At 49.8% G+C, this 17,967-nt stretch overlaps 1 protein-coding gene across 1 annotated transcript; it reads left to right on the top strand.

Moving 5' to 3' along the window:
• Window positions 1–495: 495 nt before the first annotated feature.
• WDTC1 (WD and tetratricopeptide repeats 1) lies at window positions 496–17,746 on the top strand (the record flags this gene model as incomplete). Its single annotated transcript, XM_008940579.1, has 14 exons — window positions 496–579; window positions 2,015–2,061; window positions 3,233–3,344; window positions 3,789–3,976; window positions 4,754–4,936; window positions 5,535–5,629; window positions 6,683–6,798; window positions 8,217–8,292; window positions 10,446–10,542; window positions 12,472–12,645; window positions 15,643–15,878; window positions 16,254–16,422; window positions 16,823–17,015; window positions 17,140–17,746. Coding segments are annotated over 14 exons (1,968 nt in total), but the record flags the coding sequence as incomplete, so codon positions are not given.
• Between the last annotated feature and the right edge of the window lie 221 nt (window positions 17,747–17,967).

Genomic DNA, 17,967 nt, shown 5'->3' with positions numbered 1-17,967 from the left:
GCAGCTACGTGCTCCTGCTCCATTCCTGAGGAGATGGGGCACCTCTAAAGGATGCTGTCCATTTATCCTCCCCAGTGCTTTTTGGTGGTGCTTCAAGACCCACTGAATATCACGGCAGACTTGTGAGCAGTCTAGTCCTCAGCTGCTTCCAAAGCCCTTGCCAAGGGAGGATCCCAGACATTCCCAAGCTCTTCTGTATCTGGTTTTGGCCCAAAGTAGGTCACTTGCTCTGTCTTAGTGTGGGCCTCTCAGAGCTTGTCTTGGCTACCCAGCTGGAGCCTGGCAAATAGATATCAGGGGCAAGGACTACAAACTGCCCGCTAGGAGATGACACAAATGATGCCTCCCTACTACAAGACAGGTACCTGATCCCATGGCTATGCCAATACCTAGCGAGATCTCTGCTTGGTTTTTAAAGGTCTTGAATCTTCTCTGAAAGGGCCAAAAGGAGTGTTGTGTGTTGTAGTCAGTGTGGTGCTTGTTTGCTTCCTGCAGGAGAGGGGAGCGCTGGGCTTCGAGCGCCACTACCACGTCACCGACCCCTTCATCCGGCGCCTGGGCCTGGAAGCAGAACTGCAGGTAAGGGGGTGCTGCCTGGAGAGCAACCTGAGCTGAGCTGCCTGCTGCAGAAAGGACGGCGTGTGGGAGCCAGCAGAGTTTGGCTCGTGGGTCCTAGAGCCATAGAATCATTAAGGTTGGAAACGAGCTCTAAGGTCGTCAAGTCCAACTGGCACCCAACACTCCCATGGCCACTAAACCGTGTCCCCAGGTGCCACGTCCACATGTGTTTTGAACCCCTCCAGGGGTGGGGACTCCACCACAGCCTGGCCCAAGGCCTCACCACTCTGGCAGGAAATAAATTCTTCCTAAGATCCAGTCGAAACCTGCCCTGGTGCAACATGAGCCCATTTCCTCTAATGCTGTCACTGGTTATTTGGGAGAAGAGACCAACACCCACCTCAGTCCAGCCTCCTTTCAGGGAGTTGTAGGGAGCAGGAAGTTCTCCCCTGAGCCTTTTCTTCTCCAGACTAAACAACCCCAGGTCCCTCAGCCTCTCCTCATAAGCCACATTCCCCAGACCCCTCCCCAGCTTCATTCCCTTTTTCTGGACCAGTTCCAGCACCTCAATGTCTTTCTCCTACTGTGGTGCCCAAATTGGATGGGATAGATAATGATTACTTAGTTCCCTAAACTGCATTAGAGCCAGGAATAGCTCAGTGAGATCTTGTGGGAGCTTTCTGCATTACCTAACACACCTCAGGAGAGTCTGTAACGGGTGTGTGTCAGCTAATCCCAGCAGCAGTGCCTGAAGAAGGCAACTGTCAACTGCTCAGGATACTCAGCTCCACTGCTGGAGTGTAAGGTGTTGCTTGAAGGTTGTGTTGCAGTCTTCAAAAAGATCTTTTGAAGATCAGCTTCAAAAAAGATCTTCAGGTTATCTTGGTTTGGGGGAGGACAGGATTCTTCTGTCCCCCTTTCCAGTCGCATCTCCCCTATCAACCACTCCTCGATGCTCCCCTTGTCTTTCCTGGTATGGTGCTTAGTTAATTTGGATGAAGATGGATGATAGTCACCCAGCAGCAAGGTGTTTCTAAAAGAGTTATCAAAAGTGCATTTTCCCTGCATTCCCAGAGAACCTGTATGTGTAATTTGTCAGGCTAGCCAAGGGCTCCTGGAGCAAAGTCACCTTTCCATGGGTGCAGCAGGATTTCATCTGTAGCCTCTGAGACTAACCTCCCATTTCACTCAACGCTGTGGGGCTTTTTTAGTTATTATTTGTTTCATTTTGCCTTTTTTACCCCAGCTACTATGGAGTGTCTGTCTGTTCTAGAGGTGCTTATCTGCCACGTGGGTGGTTTTTTTGCAGGATTGGAATAAAAAACTAAAACCTACTTGTGTTGGAACAAGTTGTTATGTGTGGGGAGCTCACTGTGTCCTTGTCTTAGAACAGCTCTGTTTGACAAGTCTGAGGTTTGTGTAATACTCACTTCCCCCTTTTTTTTTTCCCCCTTAGGGTCACTCTGGGTGTGTCAACTGTTTAGAATGGAATGAAAAAGGAGAGTAAGTATGTGGCTTGATTTGGGGGATCAACAAACTGATAACCCCAGGTTCTCCCAAGACTAGGATGCAGGTCACCTTATCACAAGCACCTTTTTCCCATTCCTCATGAAGTGGAGCTCAGGCTCAAAATGTTGAACTGTAGTAGAGCCACGCTTCAAAAGCAGCTTTATTTTGTTAAATATATCTGGGTATTATTAGAAATGCCCCTTTACTGAGTTCAGAAGGGAAATGGTCTGACTAAGAAGGGGAGATTGGAGGCTGCCTCTCGTCTCTTAAGTGGTATTATGGATTATAATGGATTGTTAGGATTTGCCTGGCTGGTAGTGACATTTCCCCACCCCCTTCACCATGCTGTCAAAAGCTTCTGCTGGGGGAAAAATATGGAAGGGAGAGAGCAAGAGCATTAACCTCACTGCAGTTTTACAGGGAAACTAAACAGCATTTCCCTTAACCAAGTGGAAAGTGTGCCTGAGAAGTGCCTGGATGGGAGCAAGGGTGTGTATTTCTTGACGTGCTTCTTAGGAGATCCAAAGTCTGCTGTCTGGTACTCTTCAGAATGATTTACCAGTGAAAAATTCACGTACTTGAAAGAGACCTGGCTACAGGGAAATAAGGTGAAAGCAGCTGATGGTTGCAGATATCAAATGCTTCTGCTTCAGATGATGTAGAAGGCAACCAGCACCGTGCAGTGCGGCTGCCACCCCCTGTGCTTAAAGAGCAGGCTGTGAATCACTGAGTGAGCCCCAGCCTGGGCACCTCCAGAGTCCAGGAATGAGGCCTTGCCTTGGGTTTGGGGATGATGGAGAGCAGTTAGTGCAGCCAGGCTAATAGGGAAGGTGGAGACTCTCCATTTTGGTGCTGCCCAAACGCTCCCATTGTTTCCCCCTGTGCCATCTGAAGCTGTGGTGAGCTGGCTCAATGAGCTAAAGCAATGAAAGCTGTTTGCTTTGTTTCCTGTGGCATTGTCATTTGTCTGCTTTAGCTCCCTGAGCTGGCTGAGTGGATGGGTGTGTGGAGAGCAACGAGAACATGTAGCTGAGGAAAGAGAGGAATTGAGCTTCCTAGAGCTGGATCCACTTAATGGCTGTCTGTGGTCAAACCACTCTCAGAAGTTGGTCACAGCTTAGAACAGAAGAATACATGATGCATTCTTCTCTCCTCTTTCTTTTAGCTTGTTGGCTTCTGGCTCTGATGACCAGCATACCATTGTCTGGGATCCCCTGCACCACAAGAAACTCCTTTCTATGCACACAGGACACACTGCAAACATCTTTTCTGTCAAGGTACGTGGTGAGAAGGAAAGAACAGCTAACAAAATCAGCCACTGAAGCAGCAGAATAGATCCTTGCTGGAAAATGTTTTCCCGCAAGCCATTTCCTTCCACCTCAGGTAATTTAATCTTTCTAATGCTAGGAGAAAAATTGTATTAAATCTAGTACCTGCATTACTTAGTTTATGCAGCTCCCAGGCTTATCTCATGCTCTCTGTAAGTTCAAAGGAAATGGTTGTAGCAAAGTGGGATGTGTGATGAAGAGACTATTTTGTGTGCTGCTGTAGCTGGTGACTCTTGAGCGTGCAGGCTGATGTATGGGTAATGTAGGTAACAACACGGGTCAGCCTGGGTTCCTAAAACCAGCTGCTCTGGGCCCTGCCTGCACAGCTCAGCGAGGTCTCTGTGAACAACCTCAGCACTTCTTCAGCCTGAAAGTCAAATCTGTCCCCCACAGTTCTTGCCGCACTCAGGGGATCGGATCCTCATCACAGGAGCTGCAGATTCCAAGGTGCACGTCCATGACTTGACCGTCAAGGAGACCATCCATATGTTTGGAGATCACACCAACAGAGTGAAGAGGATTGCCACGGCTCCCATGTGGCCTAACACCTTCTGGAGTGCAGCAGAAGATGGGCTAATAAGGTACAGAACTCCAGTTGGTCTGCCCCAAAATTAATTGGATTAAGATCTATTGCAGTATGTACTTATGCCCAGATCTGAAGAGAGACTGTCTTTATACTAAAGAGCTTAAGGTGATCTCTCCCTTTCCTGAAATGGGAAGGATTCATCTTGAAATGTAGACTCCTCTGATAAATACTCTCCTCAGCTCCTCGTTTTCCTCCACTGAAAAGGGAGGCCAAGAAGGGAACAGCCATGTCATGTGGCAGGGAGGCACAACACTGACCACACTTCCCTCCAGAGTCACTGAGACTCTCAAATGAGCAACATTACTACAAGAAGTCTGTTCCACCTTTCAGATGAGCTACTGTTGGTGAGGTCCAGGAGCACCTGAACGACATTTTTGGTCACATCATTTAGTTTTAGATAGTCCTGTGAGGAGCAGGGAGTGGGACTCAATGATCCTTATGACTCCCTTTCAACTTGAGATAGTCTATGAACCTATGCTGTGATAAAACTGTGCATGTTATCAAGCTGGTTTTAATGGTTATTCTGATACCTAGGATAGGCCTAGCTTGCCTAGAACTGAGAGGCATCCAGTAACCCGTGGCACAAATGATGGTTGATGTCATTAGTGCCTTCTCTTCATGCACAAGCCACATAGTTCAGTGTGGGTCACTACAGAGCAGTGTAAATGTTCTTTGAGTGGCTTTTGGTTTGGTCCCTGTGGCACGTGGACCTCTTGCTGCTGCCCCTGCTCTCTCAGGACCAGGATCCTCTGACTCTCTCCCCCCTCTGCAGACAGTATGACCTGCGAGAGAACAGCAAACGCTCCGAAGTCCTGATAGACCTGACAGAGTACTGTGGGCAGCTGGTGGAGGCCAAGTGCCTGACAGTCAACCCCCAGGACAACAACTACTTGGCAGTAGGGGCAAGCGGGCCCTTTGTGCGGCTCTACGACATACGCATGATCCACAACCACAGGTAACAGCTCCTGGATTGGCTGGGTGGGCCCGAGTGGTACAGAAACCTGAGCAGGGCTCTGCTGGGAGCAGGGAGCAATGGCAGGACAGGAGGTGATGGTTTGAAACTCAAAGAGGGAGATTTAGATGAGAGAGAAGGAAGAAATGTTTGCTGCTGAGGGTGTTGAGCCCCTGGCCCAGGCTGCCCAGAGAGGTGGTCACTGCCCCATCCCTGGAACCATTCCAGGGGAGGTTGGCCGGGGCTCTGAGCACCCTGCTCTAGCTGCAGATGTCCCTGTCCCTGCAGGGGGTTGGACCAGATGACCCTGAAAGGTCCCTTCAACCCAAACCACTCTGCTTCTATGTGTGCTTTGACACTCACCTGCCTCACTCTGAAGTTTTACCTGGTCTTTTCTATCACATCATCTTTTCTGTCATCTTTTTTATGCAGCCTTTTCAATCAGTGTGAGTGCAGTGGGGTGCTGTGAGGCAGGCTTGTGGCTGCACAGCCATGGAGGCAGGAGGCCTTGCCCTCACGTGTGAACAAGAGGTGTCAGTGTAACTCGGGCTCCCAGCAGTTGAGTACTGTGATTTTTAAGACTGTTCTTCTCTCTGGCTAGAAAAAGCATGAAGCAGAGTCCTTCAGCTGGAGTGCACACCTTCTGTGACCGCCAGAAACCCCTCCCAGATGGTGCAGCACAATACTACGTGGCAGGTATGGGGGTCTGTACTGGGGGTGGCTGATGGGACTGTAAGTTCATGCCTGAAGAAGCAGGATTTGCCCCATCACACAAAACCCCTGCTTGGAAGAGTCCTCTGGTACAGGGCTGTCCCATGGAATTGCAGTTTATTTCACTTCCATGCTGTGAATTCTTGCTGACATTGCCTGCCCACGTGCCCCAGTTTGGCAGTGGTGTGTGGTGGTGAGCAGCCTCACTGCTGCTTCTCTAGTGTAAATGGCTTTTTGTCACTTTTTTTGGAAAGTCAAGGATTGGATAACCTGGGTGCTGTAGGCTTTTTCTCCTGGAACTGATCCCAGCAAGGCTGCTGTTCAGAAGCTTTTTGGCACAGAATTGGCTTGTCCTCATCCTGCAGATGAAGGATCATTGATGCAGTATCTGCCCAGTCTAGATGATGTTCTTCTCCAGTGCTCATTCTGTGCTATCCTTTCCCCCCCAGATGTTTGGGTGTTTTTGTATCCTAGACCAGCATGTTCAGCAGACCAGTTTTGACAGTCTTGCTGCTGCTGAGTCCCACTAGAGGATTTCTTAGATCCCCTGGACTGATCACACAACACATCTGCTGTCTGAAGCAGAAGAACCTGCGTGTGAGCTGAATGCTTAGGAGCCTTGGTTGGGTTGTGATAAGGGTTTTGTTAAGGAAACCTGATTAGAGGGTTGAAGATGGAAGTATTTGCTTGCAGATAGCCACCAATCACAGGAGCCAAATCCATAGTGAATCCCTAAAACTGCTATTTGCTGGGTTCTGCCTCCCTCATTGTTAGCAAGCTGGTTGTAATCCAGTCTTCTCTTCATCTGGAGACAGGCTTGCAGATTTGATACCTACAGCTTGTGAGAAGGCAGCTGTGCACATCTCCATGGTTTGAGGGCTGTTGGAAAGATTCAGTCAACAGCAGCAGGAAATGGAAAACCACTTTGGTTCATACACTTCTGACACTGCCAAGCTCTTGTAAAAGGGAGCAGCTGGGGTGGGACAAAGACAGCAGTTACTGGTTCTGCTGATACACGTGGATCTCTTCTCCCCACAGGGCACCTGCCCGTGAAGCTCCCGGACTACAACAACCGGCTGAGGGTTCTGGTGGCCACATATGTCACCTTCAGTCCTGATGGCACTGAGCTCTTAGTCAACATGGGAGGGGAGCAGGTGAGATGACAGCTGAAGTTTACCAGAAAGCTTCACGTGTTTGTTGGGTCATCAGATGTTGTGCATGCTGGAAAATGGGTAGAGCAGCTTCTCTGAGGGTAAATCTGATCGATTTTAAACTGCTTTCTGGTTCATCCAGAATAAATGAGATTTATTTGTTGTGCTACCACTGATCAAACTTGAACCACATTCTGTTCTGGTTTTCCCATTCATATTTCACTGTCTGGAAGAAGGGGGGGAAAAAAAAAGTTCTGGAGCTGACCTTTGCTGACCTAGGAAAGATTTCATAACTCATTCTTGAAACATCAAACTGCTTCTGTAATAGAATCTAGTGAATGAGGAACTTACAGAAGCCAAGGCCTTCACCTGGAATATTGATTGCTTTAATTTTAAGCTCTGGATGATATTCATGGATCTTTTGTAAAGCCTATCAGTGAAATAAGAAAATCCTTCTGACAGCATTAATCAGCATGGATTAAGCAAGACCTTGGTTTGTGGGCAGGTTACTCTGTGGTTGTCCTCTACAGATCTCTTCTCTCACACTTGCCCTCATTCCCTTTAAGAGAAGGTGCTGAGTTAGGTGAATTGTTGCTCTGATCTGGGCTGTCAGTTCCTGTACTCAGGAACTGCACTCAGTTTTAAATTAGGGCTTTGTAGGGCTGCTTTCAAACTTTCTCAGGAGATCCTGGTTTCATCTTGGGAAGGCTTTTGCCTTGGTCTAGTGTACGGCCTCTTTTCTGTCAATAAACGTTTGATTTCTTCATGATTAAATAGTTAATTAAGTAGCTAAAATTCCATAGTAGAGTTGAAGCTTTTTGAGCAGGTTGGTTTGTGGTCAGGTCATCTTTTCAGTTCTGTAGGTGTGGAGAGGGCTTTCTTACCTCTTGAGTAAGACAAAGCTCCTAGTTGTAAGCATTAGTCATTTTACCCTGTGTGTACCTGTCTGAATGAGTTTCCCAGTTAAAAAATTTGCAAAAGCAAAACACAAACATGAAACTATGTTCCCATCTAGCCCTGTTTTGTTTCTGTGACTCGAGTGTTGAATTGGTCTAGTGTACGGCCTCTTTTCTGTCAATAAACGTTTGATTTCTTCATGATTAAATAGTTAATTAAGTAGCTAAAATTCCATAGTAGAGTTGAAGCTTTTTGAGCAGGTTGGTTTGTGGTCAGGTCATCTTTTCAGTTCTGTAGGTGTGGAGAGGGCTTTCTTACCTCTTGAGTAAGACAAAGCTCCTAGTTGTAAGCATTAGTCTTTTTACCTTGTGTGTACCTGTCTGTGAACGAGTTTCCCAGTTAAAAAATTTGGAATAGCAAAACACAAACATGGAACCATGTTCCCATCTAGCCCTGTTTTGTTTCTGTGACTCGAGTGTTGAATTTTCACTGACTTTTTTTGTCTCATTCTCTCCTTTCCTTAGGTCTATCTGTTTGATCTAACATACAAACAGCGACCATACACTTTTCTCCTCCCAAAGAAGTGCCATACTTCAGGGGGTAAGTAGGATACTGTCATTAAAGCAAGTAGAAGGCAGAGTGAAATCATGTACCACACAGCTCTTTTTCAGGGCACATCCCATTCTGGTCAGGAACTGGGAAAATGAAGTGGGGCTGGCTGTTCTGCAGTGCAGTTCATACCCTGAGTTCTAAACCCCTTTGTCAGAGTGATGAAATGTGTCTGGAGGGGAGAAGGGAGTTGTTGGGAGGTGTGTGAACTAAGGAGAATGCTCAAAGCTGTGCAGAAAGGGTAAAGCAGACTTTGTAGAGTGGGTGAGGTCCTGGTATCCTGCCTTCAGCTGAGGAAGAAAACTTTGTGGACAGGCCTGGAAGTGGTATATTGTTTTTATTTTCTTAAATTCACTAGTAATATGTAGACCATGGCTGTTAGCACCTTATACACCCATCAGGAAGGAGCCAGAACAATCTCTTCCTTAGTCTAAAAATCAGCCTGGCACTAATATTCTTCCTGGTGATGAGATAGTTGAATCAAAAAGTCATTTATTTGATGAGTAAATATATCCCCAAGCCTTTTTCTACCTGGCCCTGTTCCTCAGAGGGCCTGTTTGTGCACAGATAGTGCAGGCAGCAGGCACTGAACGGCTGCAGCGTTGTTCCCCAGGCAGAGCCTGACTCTTATCAGGGGAGTGTTCCCTGCTCAGCCCCTGCCCTGTTGTTGGAGCACTCTGGCAGAGTTTGATCTGTGTACTCAGTGTGCCTTGGGCCTTAATCTAACCCCCACACCCTGGCAGCAAATACATTCCCTGCCTGCCTTTCTCTCTGTCCTGAGTGCGTGTGGGTGATCTGTGCATCTGGGGGGCCCACGCTGCAAAGGGCAGGATGGTGTTTGAACAGGCTCACTGTGGTGCAGCTGCAGCAAATGCTCCACCCTGTTGGGCACAGAAAGTTGAAGCAGAGGCTCTTGGACAGTGGTGTTGGTACAAAGGCTGAGCCCCGTGTGCTCGTTGAGCAGTTGAGTGCATTGCTTGGATAGTGTCCCTGCTTTCCCAGCCTGTGGAGTGCCTGCAGGAGCACTCCCAGCTGCAGCACAAAGGCAGTTTGCAAAACTATAAGCTCAGTATTTTCTACAGCAATGGCAGGTGATGTGGCTGTGTGACCTTCAGAGGATCACTTCAGCCCCTAACGTCTCCTTGAGCAGGGTAAGGAAAGAATGAAGGGAAGAAAGCAGCTGCAATTCTGGAGCTGACAAATCCAGAATCTGACAAAAATGATGTGAGGGCTGGAACTGCTCTGCTGGGAGCCCAGGCTGAGAGAGTTGGGCTTGTTCAGCCTGGAGAAGAGAAGGCTCCAGAGAGACCTTCTGGTGGCCTTTGAGAACTTCAAGGGACCTGTCAGAAAGATGGGTACAGACTTTTGAGCAGGGCCTGTTGGGACAGGACAAGGGGTGGTGATTTTAGACTAAAAGAGAGAAATTTAGATTAGAGAGAAGGAAGAAATTTTTGACACTGAGGGTGGTGAGCCCCTGGCCCAGGCTGCCCAGAGAGGTGGTCGCTGCCCCATCCCTGGAACCATTCCAGGGGAGGTTGGCCGGGGCTCTGAGCACCCTGCTCTAGCTGGGGATGTCCCTGTCCCTGCAGGGGGTTGGACTGGATAACTTTGAAAGGTCCCTTCAACCCAAACCACTCTGAGTCTGTGATTGCTTTATTGGATTCCTGCAGTGGTTCTGCTCATCCTCCTTGTTCTATTAAATGTTCAACAACTTAGCTCTATGTTTCTTTATCTGAGTGAGTTTAAAATACTAATTTACTGAAGTTAATTAAATACTTGTGCAGTTTCAAATGTCAGCTTTTCTGATGATCAGGTTGTGGCCTGGACTCAATCCGAAGGCAGCTCAAGCTGCCCTCTTTTTATGTGTCTCTGTTTAGTTCTATGTGCATCTAGTTTTCTGTTGTAGAGTTGTCTTGTGATGGATACTACAGAGATTTTGTAGTAAATTTAGGAAGACAAATCAGCTCTGGGTGGCTGGAGGAGGTGGGGGGGATGTCCCCATGGAAGTTCTGTTCCTCCTCTGAACGGTGCCGTGGTGTTTACTTCACTCTGCCATAAAATAAACCCCTGAAGCTTCAGATATTAATTTGTCTCACCCACACTGATCCTTAGCATGGCTGTGTTGTTTTTCTCCTAACCTCCAGAAGTGCAGAATGGCAAAACCTCAACCAACGGGGTGTCAAATGGGATCCACCTCCACAGCAACGGCTTCCGCCTGGCTGAGGGGAGAGCACACGTCAGGTGAGGGCACAGCTCTGCCCGTGTGAATGTCCTGTGGCTTTCTTCTTGTCCTCTTCCTCTTGCCAGGCTTCAGTGGTGCTGAACAAGGTGTGCAGTGCAAACGTACTTGGCCTGTTGGCTTGGTTGTCAGGTGGCCTCTGTCCTAGGAGCTGTGTTTGCTTCTGGTGCATGGGCTGCAACCAAGAGTCAGGTGAGGCAAGAACATCCTGGGAGAAGTGTTGTCCATGAGGACTTGTGAATCTCTGTTGAAAACACTAAGAAATGACTTCTCAGGTCTGGAAGCAAGTTGTCCTATGTGGTGGTTAGCCCCTGATGTGCAGGATCTGGGTCTTGGTCAATGGGAGAGGCTGACAGGTTGAAGAGCCTTACTTCCCTTTGCCCTTTTGTTAGGCAGCTGCCAGCTACAAGCTGAACTGAATCAGCCCAAATTGCTTTGTGGCAATGCCACTGGAGTCATTACTCCTGTAATCTGCATGTCAGCTAGGCTGGAGAACCCTCTTCTGTGGGCCATGAGCTGAGGTTCAACAAGGCCAAGTTCCGAGTCCTGCACTTGGGTCACAACAAGCCCCTGAAATGCTCCAGGCTTGGGGAAGAGTGGCTGGAAATTGTCTGGTGGAAAAGGACCTGGAGGTGTTGGTTGACAGCTGGATGGAGATGAGGCAGTGTGTGCCCAGGTGGTGAGGAAGGCCACCAGCATCCTGGCTTGTGTCAGCACTAGTGTGGTCAGTGGGACTAGGGCTGGGATCATCAGCATGGACTCGGCACTGGGGAGGCCACACCTCAAATCCTGGGCTCAGTTTTGGGCTCCTCACTCCAAGAAGGACCTTGAAGGGCTGGAGTATGGCCAGAGAAGGGCAACGAAGCTGTTGGGGGGGTTTAGAGCCCAAGTGTGGGGCAGAGCAGCTGAGGGAGCTGGGGGTGCTGAGCCTGGAGCAAAGGAGGCTCAGGGGAGACCTTCTGGCTCTGCACAGCTCCTGACAGGAGCCTGGAGCCGGGGGGGGTCGGGCTCTGCTCCCAAGGGACAAGGGACAGGACAAGAGGCAAGGGCCTCAAGTTGCCCCAGGGGAGGTTGAGGTTGGAGCTGAGGAACAATTTCTTGCCCGTGAGGATGTGCCAGGCTGCCCAGGGCAGTGGTGGAGTCCCCACCCCTGGAGGGGTTTCCAAGCCGTGGAGATGTGGTGTGAGGGACACAGGGCAGTGGGGACCTGGCAGTGCTGGGGGCTGGTTGGACTTGATCTGAAAGGTCTCTTCCACCCAGAACAGTTCTGTGATTCTGTTGTTTCTGCTGCTTCCTTTCTCTAAGACCAAATGCAGTTGGGGCAAAGCAGAAGCAGACTTGAAGCCCATTTGCTGACTATTCTTCCTCCAGCCGAGGAGACATGGTTAAAAGTCAAGACACAGTTGCTTAATACCATATATGGGTAGTCTAGGTTCCATCCAAGTCACTTGGTTGGATATTTTCAGCTTTTTTCCTCTAGATGGCCCCTCGACCACAGCAGCAGAGATGTGGCTGGGGTTCTGGCTTGCTGAGCCTTGTGCAGCCTGGTGATCTTGGAGGCTTGGCTTCCTTCTGATTTTGTATTCTGGTTTACATTGCTGAAAGAGGGTTGGGAGTGTTGTTTATGCAGCCAAAGCAAAGGTTTGTTGCTGAAGTCAGAGGCATTAAGTGCTTAAAATACCCACTGCTCAATTTTGAGTATATGTTGGTATATAAAGAAAAAATGGAAATGGTCAAATGATGGTCAGAAAGAGACTTTCCTCCTGAACTCAGATCATCCAGGTTCAGGGTCTCTTCTGCCTTTTTCTGCAGCTTTTGCTGTTGGCTAATGCTTGCTGGGACTTGCTGGGCTAGCACAAAGCACTGCAGACGTGGAGCTGACAGCATCGGCACGTGGCACTTACCTGTGCTCCTTTCTTCTTTCCCTTCAGTCCCCAAGTGGAGTTACCTCCCTACCTGGAGAGGCTCAAGCAACAAGCCAACGAAGCCTTTGCTTGCCAGTTGTGGACTCAAGCCATCCAGCTGTACAGCAAAGCAGTCCAGAAGGCCCCCAACAACGCCATGCTCTACGGGAACAGAGCCGCTGCCTACATGAAGCGCAAGTGGTAAGGCAGCTGAGGCTTTCCAGGAGCTCAGTGTCACTCCCGAGTCCCCTGGGCACCTTGTTGTCCCCTCTGAAGCACCCGGGTGCAGAGCAGGGTCGGGGTTGTTGAATCAAGCCATAAGTGGCAGAGCAAAAGGGGATTTCACAGGGGAAATGACAGGCAGGGGTAGCACAGAGGCAGGCACAGCTGGTGGTGGCTCAGCGTTTTGCCCACTGGCAGGCTGAGTAATGTTCTATTCCTTTCCTCTTCAAAAGGAAGCCAAAAATGCACTTCTGAGCAGCAGCATTCTGAGTGTCTCCAAAAGGGCGTTTGCATTTCGTTGGGTAGGTCTGATCTGCATTAGAGTGTGGCTCTAAACGTGCTGTCGACAGATGAGGTAATGGTTACTCTGTTGTAACTCCCCACCTCGTGGTGTGAGGTTGGTGCAGGACTGCCTGGAGTTGCTTTGTTTGCTGCTATATCCAGGTAACTGCTACTGCAGGTAGGTGTGACCTGGTGGTTCCTGTGTTGCCCCACCTAACCCATGTGCCCCTTGACTGGAAAAAAACCTCTCTGAGGGATCTGGGAGGGTGGCAGCTGGTGCCTCAGAGTCTGGGGGATGTTCTGTCTTGTTGCAGGACACACCAGTAGCCTCTGCAGTAGGTAATGTCTTCTCTGACCAGTGGCCAGAGCTGCAACTGCAAGATACAGTGGAGTTATTTTAGTATCTGTCCCCTTGAGCAGCACAAGACTGAGTAGCATGACTTGCCATTAACATATTTAAAATAGCTGTGGTCCTTCATCTCCATTTGCTTTGTGAGGAGATCCTTCTCCTCTCCCTGCTGAAATCCCCAGTATGAATTCTCCTATCTTCTTGCCAAGATAAAGAGCAGCCAGCAGTTGGTAACTGGCCTACTGGCTGTTTTGCAAGAGCAGAGATTTGGGAGCTGCCTCGGAAAGACCTCAGTGTTTGGAGGGAGAAGAACAATAGGTTGAGATTAAGGAATGGAAGACAGAAGCCGAGTGCTGATCTCATGAATGACATTTTTCTTATAGGAATTGTTTTTCCCGAAGGGTTTTGGCAGATCTGAACCTTTCTGTGTGTCAGCTGGTGCTTTGTGACAGTTTTTGGTGGCAGGAAGATGTGGAAATATATGCACAACGGGTTTCTGAGGCACACAATGATTAGAATTTAAATAGTACTGAGCTGGTGTCTTCTCAGGTGCAGAAAACTCTGGGCTTTTTTCTGCTAGGAACAGCCACTGGTGGATGGTGGAAGGTGGCTGGGATGTCACAGAGGAGGAGGGTGACCCCTGCTGAAGCTCTGCGTGGCTCTGAGGTGTCCTTCACGTTGGGAGCAGGGACAACCACAGGCCACCCTGCAGGACACTGCAGGGCTCACTGTGGCCTCGCTCTCTGAGTAACAGAGAGATCCAGAAAATAGGAAGCTCTGTCAGTCCCTAACCTGCCCTTGCTCATCTCCCTTCAGAAGCTGCTCGTGCTCTGCAGCATTTCCAAGGGTGTCCTTTTAAAACCTGCTCAGAAGAGCCAACTGCATCACTCTCCAGATTGCTTTTAGCAGTCTCTGTCGACAGGACTTAGCTGATTTCCAGTGAAGAGGTTTTGCACAAGCTGAGTCAAACCTGTGACAACGGGAGGAGTCGGTGCCTGCTTTACATCCCAGCCTGCATGTTTTCACACTGCTAGTTGAGGTTGAAGGATTTTTGAGGGTGGCCAAGCAGCTAATAGCCCAGGCAGCTCTGAAAATGCCAGACCCCTGTCGGTGTCATCATAACAGGGAACTTGCATTCCCTCTTTCTTTGGATAAAAGTGGCCTGATGCTGTGTAGCAAGCCTCCTGGATTAACACAGACACAGTGCTGCAGACAGCCCTCAAGAACTGTGTGTCTTCTGCTCTTCTGCAGGTCTCATGGATGAGGCACTGCACCTTCTCTACTGTGCTGGAATGTAGAATCATAGAATTGTTTTGTTTGGAAAAGACCTTTAAGTTCATCCAGTCCAACCATAAATCCAGCACTGCTAGGTCACCACTAACCCATGTCCCTCAGCACCACATCTACACAGCTTTTAAATCCTTAAAAAAACATAATTGTAAAAAAGGAGACTCCACAACCTCTCTGGGCAGCCTGCTCCAGCAAAGAAGTTTCCACCCTCACCCCAAAGAAGTTTCTCCCCCTGCTCAGGTGGCACCTCCTGGGTTCCAGTTGGTGCCTGTTGTCCCTTGTCCTGTCTCTGGGCACCACTGACCAGAGTCTGGCCCCAGCCTCTTGCCCCCCGGGGGCCCTTTAGCTCTTGCTCAGCATTGTTCAGATCCCCTCTGAGTCTTCTCTTCTCCAGCTGAACAGCCCCAGGGCTCTCAGCTTTCCTCATCAGAAAGGAAAGCATAAAAATATCCCTTATGATACCAGTTTGCTGTAATGCTTATTTCTAAAACTTCATTTTTTTTCCCCTATGAAGGTGAGAAAACATTTGTCCACCAGGTCTATGAAGCGTGATGGGTTCTGTAGCTCCTTCTCGAGGTCTGTGGGTGGCTGTGGGCAGGGGATGTGCTGCCACCCTGTGCGTCCACACAGGGGCAAGCGTGAGCTGCCGTGCTCCGAGCAGGCCCCGCTCGCCTTGCAGGAGAGGCCTTGTGTCTGCCTGGCCAGAGGGCTTGTGCATCCTCCATCTTCAAAGGACTTCCCGAAATGTGGTCTGCCAGGGAGCTCTGCTCTGCTGGATTTAAAATGGCAGGTCAAAGCTTGCTGGGCCTCCCTGCGTGGGCATGTCACAGGGCTGCCTGTGTACGTCTGGAGGAGCTCTTGAGAAGATGAGCTTGGTCAGCTGGTGCCCCTGAGAGCAGCAAATGCTGTTAGGACATGGGTTTGTGGGGTGGCTGCTTGCACAGAGAGAGCTGGAAACAACAAGCTCTGCAGTGAAACGAGGGCTGGGGAGCAGCAGTGGAAAACATGTGTTGTTTGTGCTTGGGCTGCCTGATCCACCCCTGCCCTTTCCTTAGGGACGGAGACCATTACGATGCTTTGAGAGACTGCTTGAAGGCCATCTCTTTGAACCCATGCCACCTGAAGGCCCATTTCCGCCTTGCCCGCTGTCTCTTCGAGCTGAAGTACGTGGCAGAGGCACTGGAGTGTCTGGATGACTTCAAGGGGAAGTTCCCAGAACAAGCCCACAGCAGTGCCTGCGACGCGCTGGACAGAGACATCAACGCCGCCCTCTTCTCCAAGAGTGAGAACGGTGAGTGCTGGGGCTCGCCCTGCTTCTGCCAGGTTAGGCTCAGGTCTCATGGTTGGAGAAGGAGTTTTCTCCTTAAACTGCCTCTCCGAAGTAAAGCTCCAACTTGTGAGAGAGTTTTGTTGTTGCTATGCACAAAACCTGGCCTGAGCCTGTTCTTTCCTCACGCCTGCTCCTGGTTTGCTCTCGAGCCTGTGGTAATAGGAGTCTGATGTACCCAGCAGATAACCTGGAAGGAAGCTTGTGCTTCTAAGCCCTGCTCCCTGCTGGAATTGTCCTTAAGTCTTCCCTAAAGCTCTTGGGGTCTCCCTGGAGTGCTGTTTGCTGAGAACACGTTCCTCCCCAGATTGTGATGTGGGAAATCTGTTGTCTTTCCAGCTGAAGACAAGAAAGGGGGTGGCCCCATCCGGCTGCGAGCCACGGGCCGCAAGGATTCCATCTCGGAGGATGAGATGGTGCTGAGGGAGCGCAGCTACGACTACAAATTCCGATACTGTGGCCACTGTAACACTACTACAGACATCAAAGAGGCCAATTTCTTTGGCAGGTATGTTGGCAGAGCGTGATAGGGATGCAGGACAGGAGTGTGAGCAGCAGCAGAATGCTCTCTTCCGTCGGATGAGCCTCGTGCGTAGCCCCACGTGACTGTTCCTAACGTGACGCTGACACTGGTTTGCAGGGTTGAAAGAGATGAGAGAAACCCTCCTCCTTGTGTGGCTGCATGAATAGCTGGCTCAGTAGCCAATCCACAGAGGACCTGGTTGGGCTAGTGTTTCAGAAAAGCCATTTGGGATTGAAAACAGGAATCCTGGGGATGGAGGGAACCAACACAGAAAGCTTTATCTGGATCCATAAGCGTGAGGGGTGGCAGCCTCCTGTCTGATGTCTGCTAGAGACTAGCTTGGGCTCTGTGCTGTGATCTCCAGTCTCTGCTCCTCTCACCCTAGCAATGCACAGTACATAGTCAGTGGGTCAGACGACGGCTCCTTCTTCATCTGGGAGAAAGAAACCACCAACCTTGTTAGAGTGCTGCAGGGAGACGAGTCGATTGTGAACTGTCTCCAGCCTCATCCCAGTTACTGCTTCCTGGCCACCAGTGGCATCGACCCGGTTGTACGGCTGTGGAACCCCAGGCCAGAGGTAAGACGTGTCTGGTGGTGGTGGGGTGCAGCACACACCCTGCTGGGGTCTCTGGAGAGCTACGGCACCAGGGACAGCCCCTCCTTGGCTGCCTTGCTGAGTCCTCCCCCTTCTTGTCTCGCAGAGTGAAACCCTGAATGGCCGTGTGGTGGTGGACATGGAAGGAGCTTCCCAGGCCAACCAGAGGCGAATGAACGCCGACCCGCTGGAGGTGATGCTGCTCAACATGGGCTACAGGATCACAGGACTGACCAGCGGCGGGGCTGGGGGCTCGGATGATGAAGACAGCTCAGAGGGGCAAGTCCAGTGCCGGCCCAGCTAAAACAGAACTGCCTCTCCTTCCTCTAATCCTTTGGCTGAAAGGGAACCTCGTTTCCTTGGTCCTGAACTTTCTCTGATGAACGACTGCACTGTTTGGCACTATGCACAGAGTAGGACAAGCTGGCAGGGGCAGGAGCGGCCGGCTCTTTAAACCATCGCCTCCTCCTCCTCTTCCTCCTCCCTGAGCAGCATGGCAGTGCAGTGCAGGGTTTGCCTTTAGTGGAATTTTAGTCCCAACGGGGGTCTTTGAGTTGTCTGTAAGCAGTGTAAGCTGGTGATATTTTTGATTTATTTTTTTTTTTCCTCTCCCCAGAGCTGCTGTATGATCTGGTACAGGGGGATGTTGCTGCATTCATGTGTTTGGAGAGGGGATGTTCAAGTCCTGAATAAAACACAAACCTAGGGCAGGGCTTACAGAATGAATTTACTGCAGCGGTCTTGGTCTTGAAAGCTTGACTCTGCTTTTGTGCTACCAGCCTGTTAGAAGCCCCTGGTTTAGGGTTGTTGGCCGTGAAATGCTCATTTTGTCCCATAACATCTTTCTTCTGGCTTCCATCTCTAAGTCTTTGTCACCAGATGTAGCTGTGTTGTAGTAGGGACTGGATGTTGCCTGTGTTGTCCCTGGGCGTCT

This window comes from Merops nubicus, unplaced genomic scaffold (assembly GCF_000691845.1).
Source record: "Merops nubicus isolate BGI_N331 unplaced genomic scaffold, ASM69184v1 scaffold27465, whole genome shotgun sequence".
In the NCBI taxonomy this organism is placed as follows: Eukaryota; Metazoa; Chordata; class Aves; order Coraciiformes; family Meropidae; genus Merops; species Merops nubicus.
This window is presented reverse-complemented; position numbering and strand designations above follow the sequence as displayed.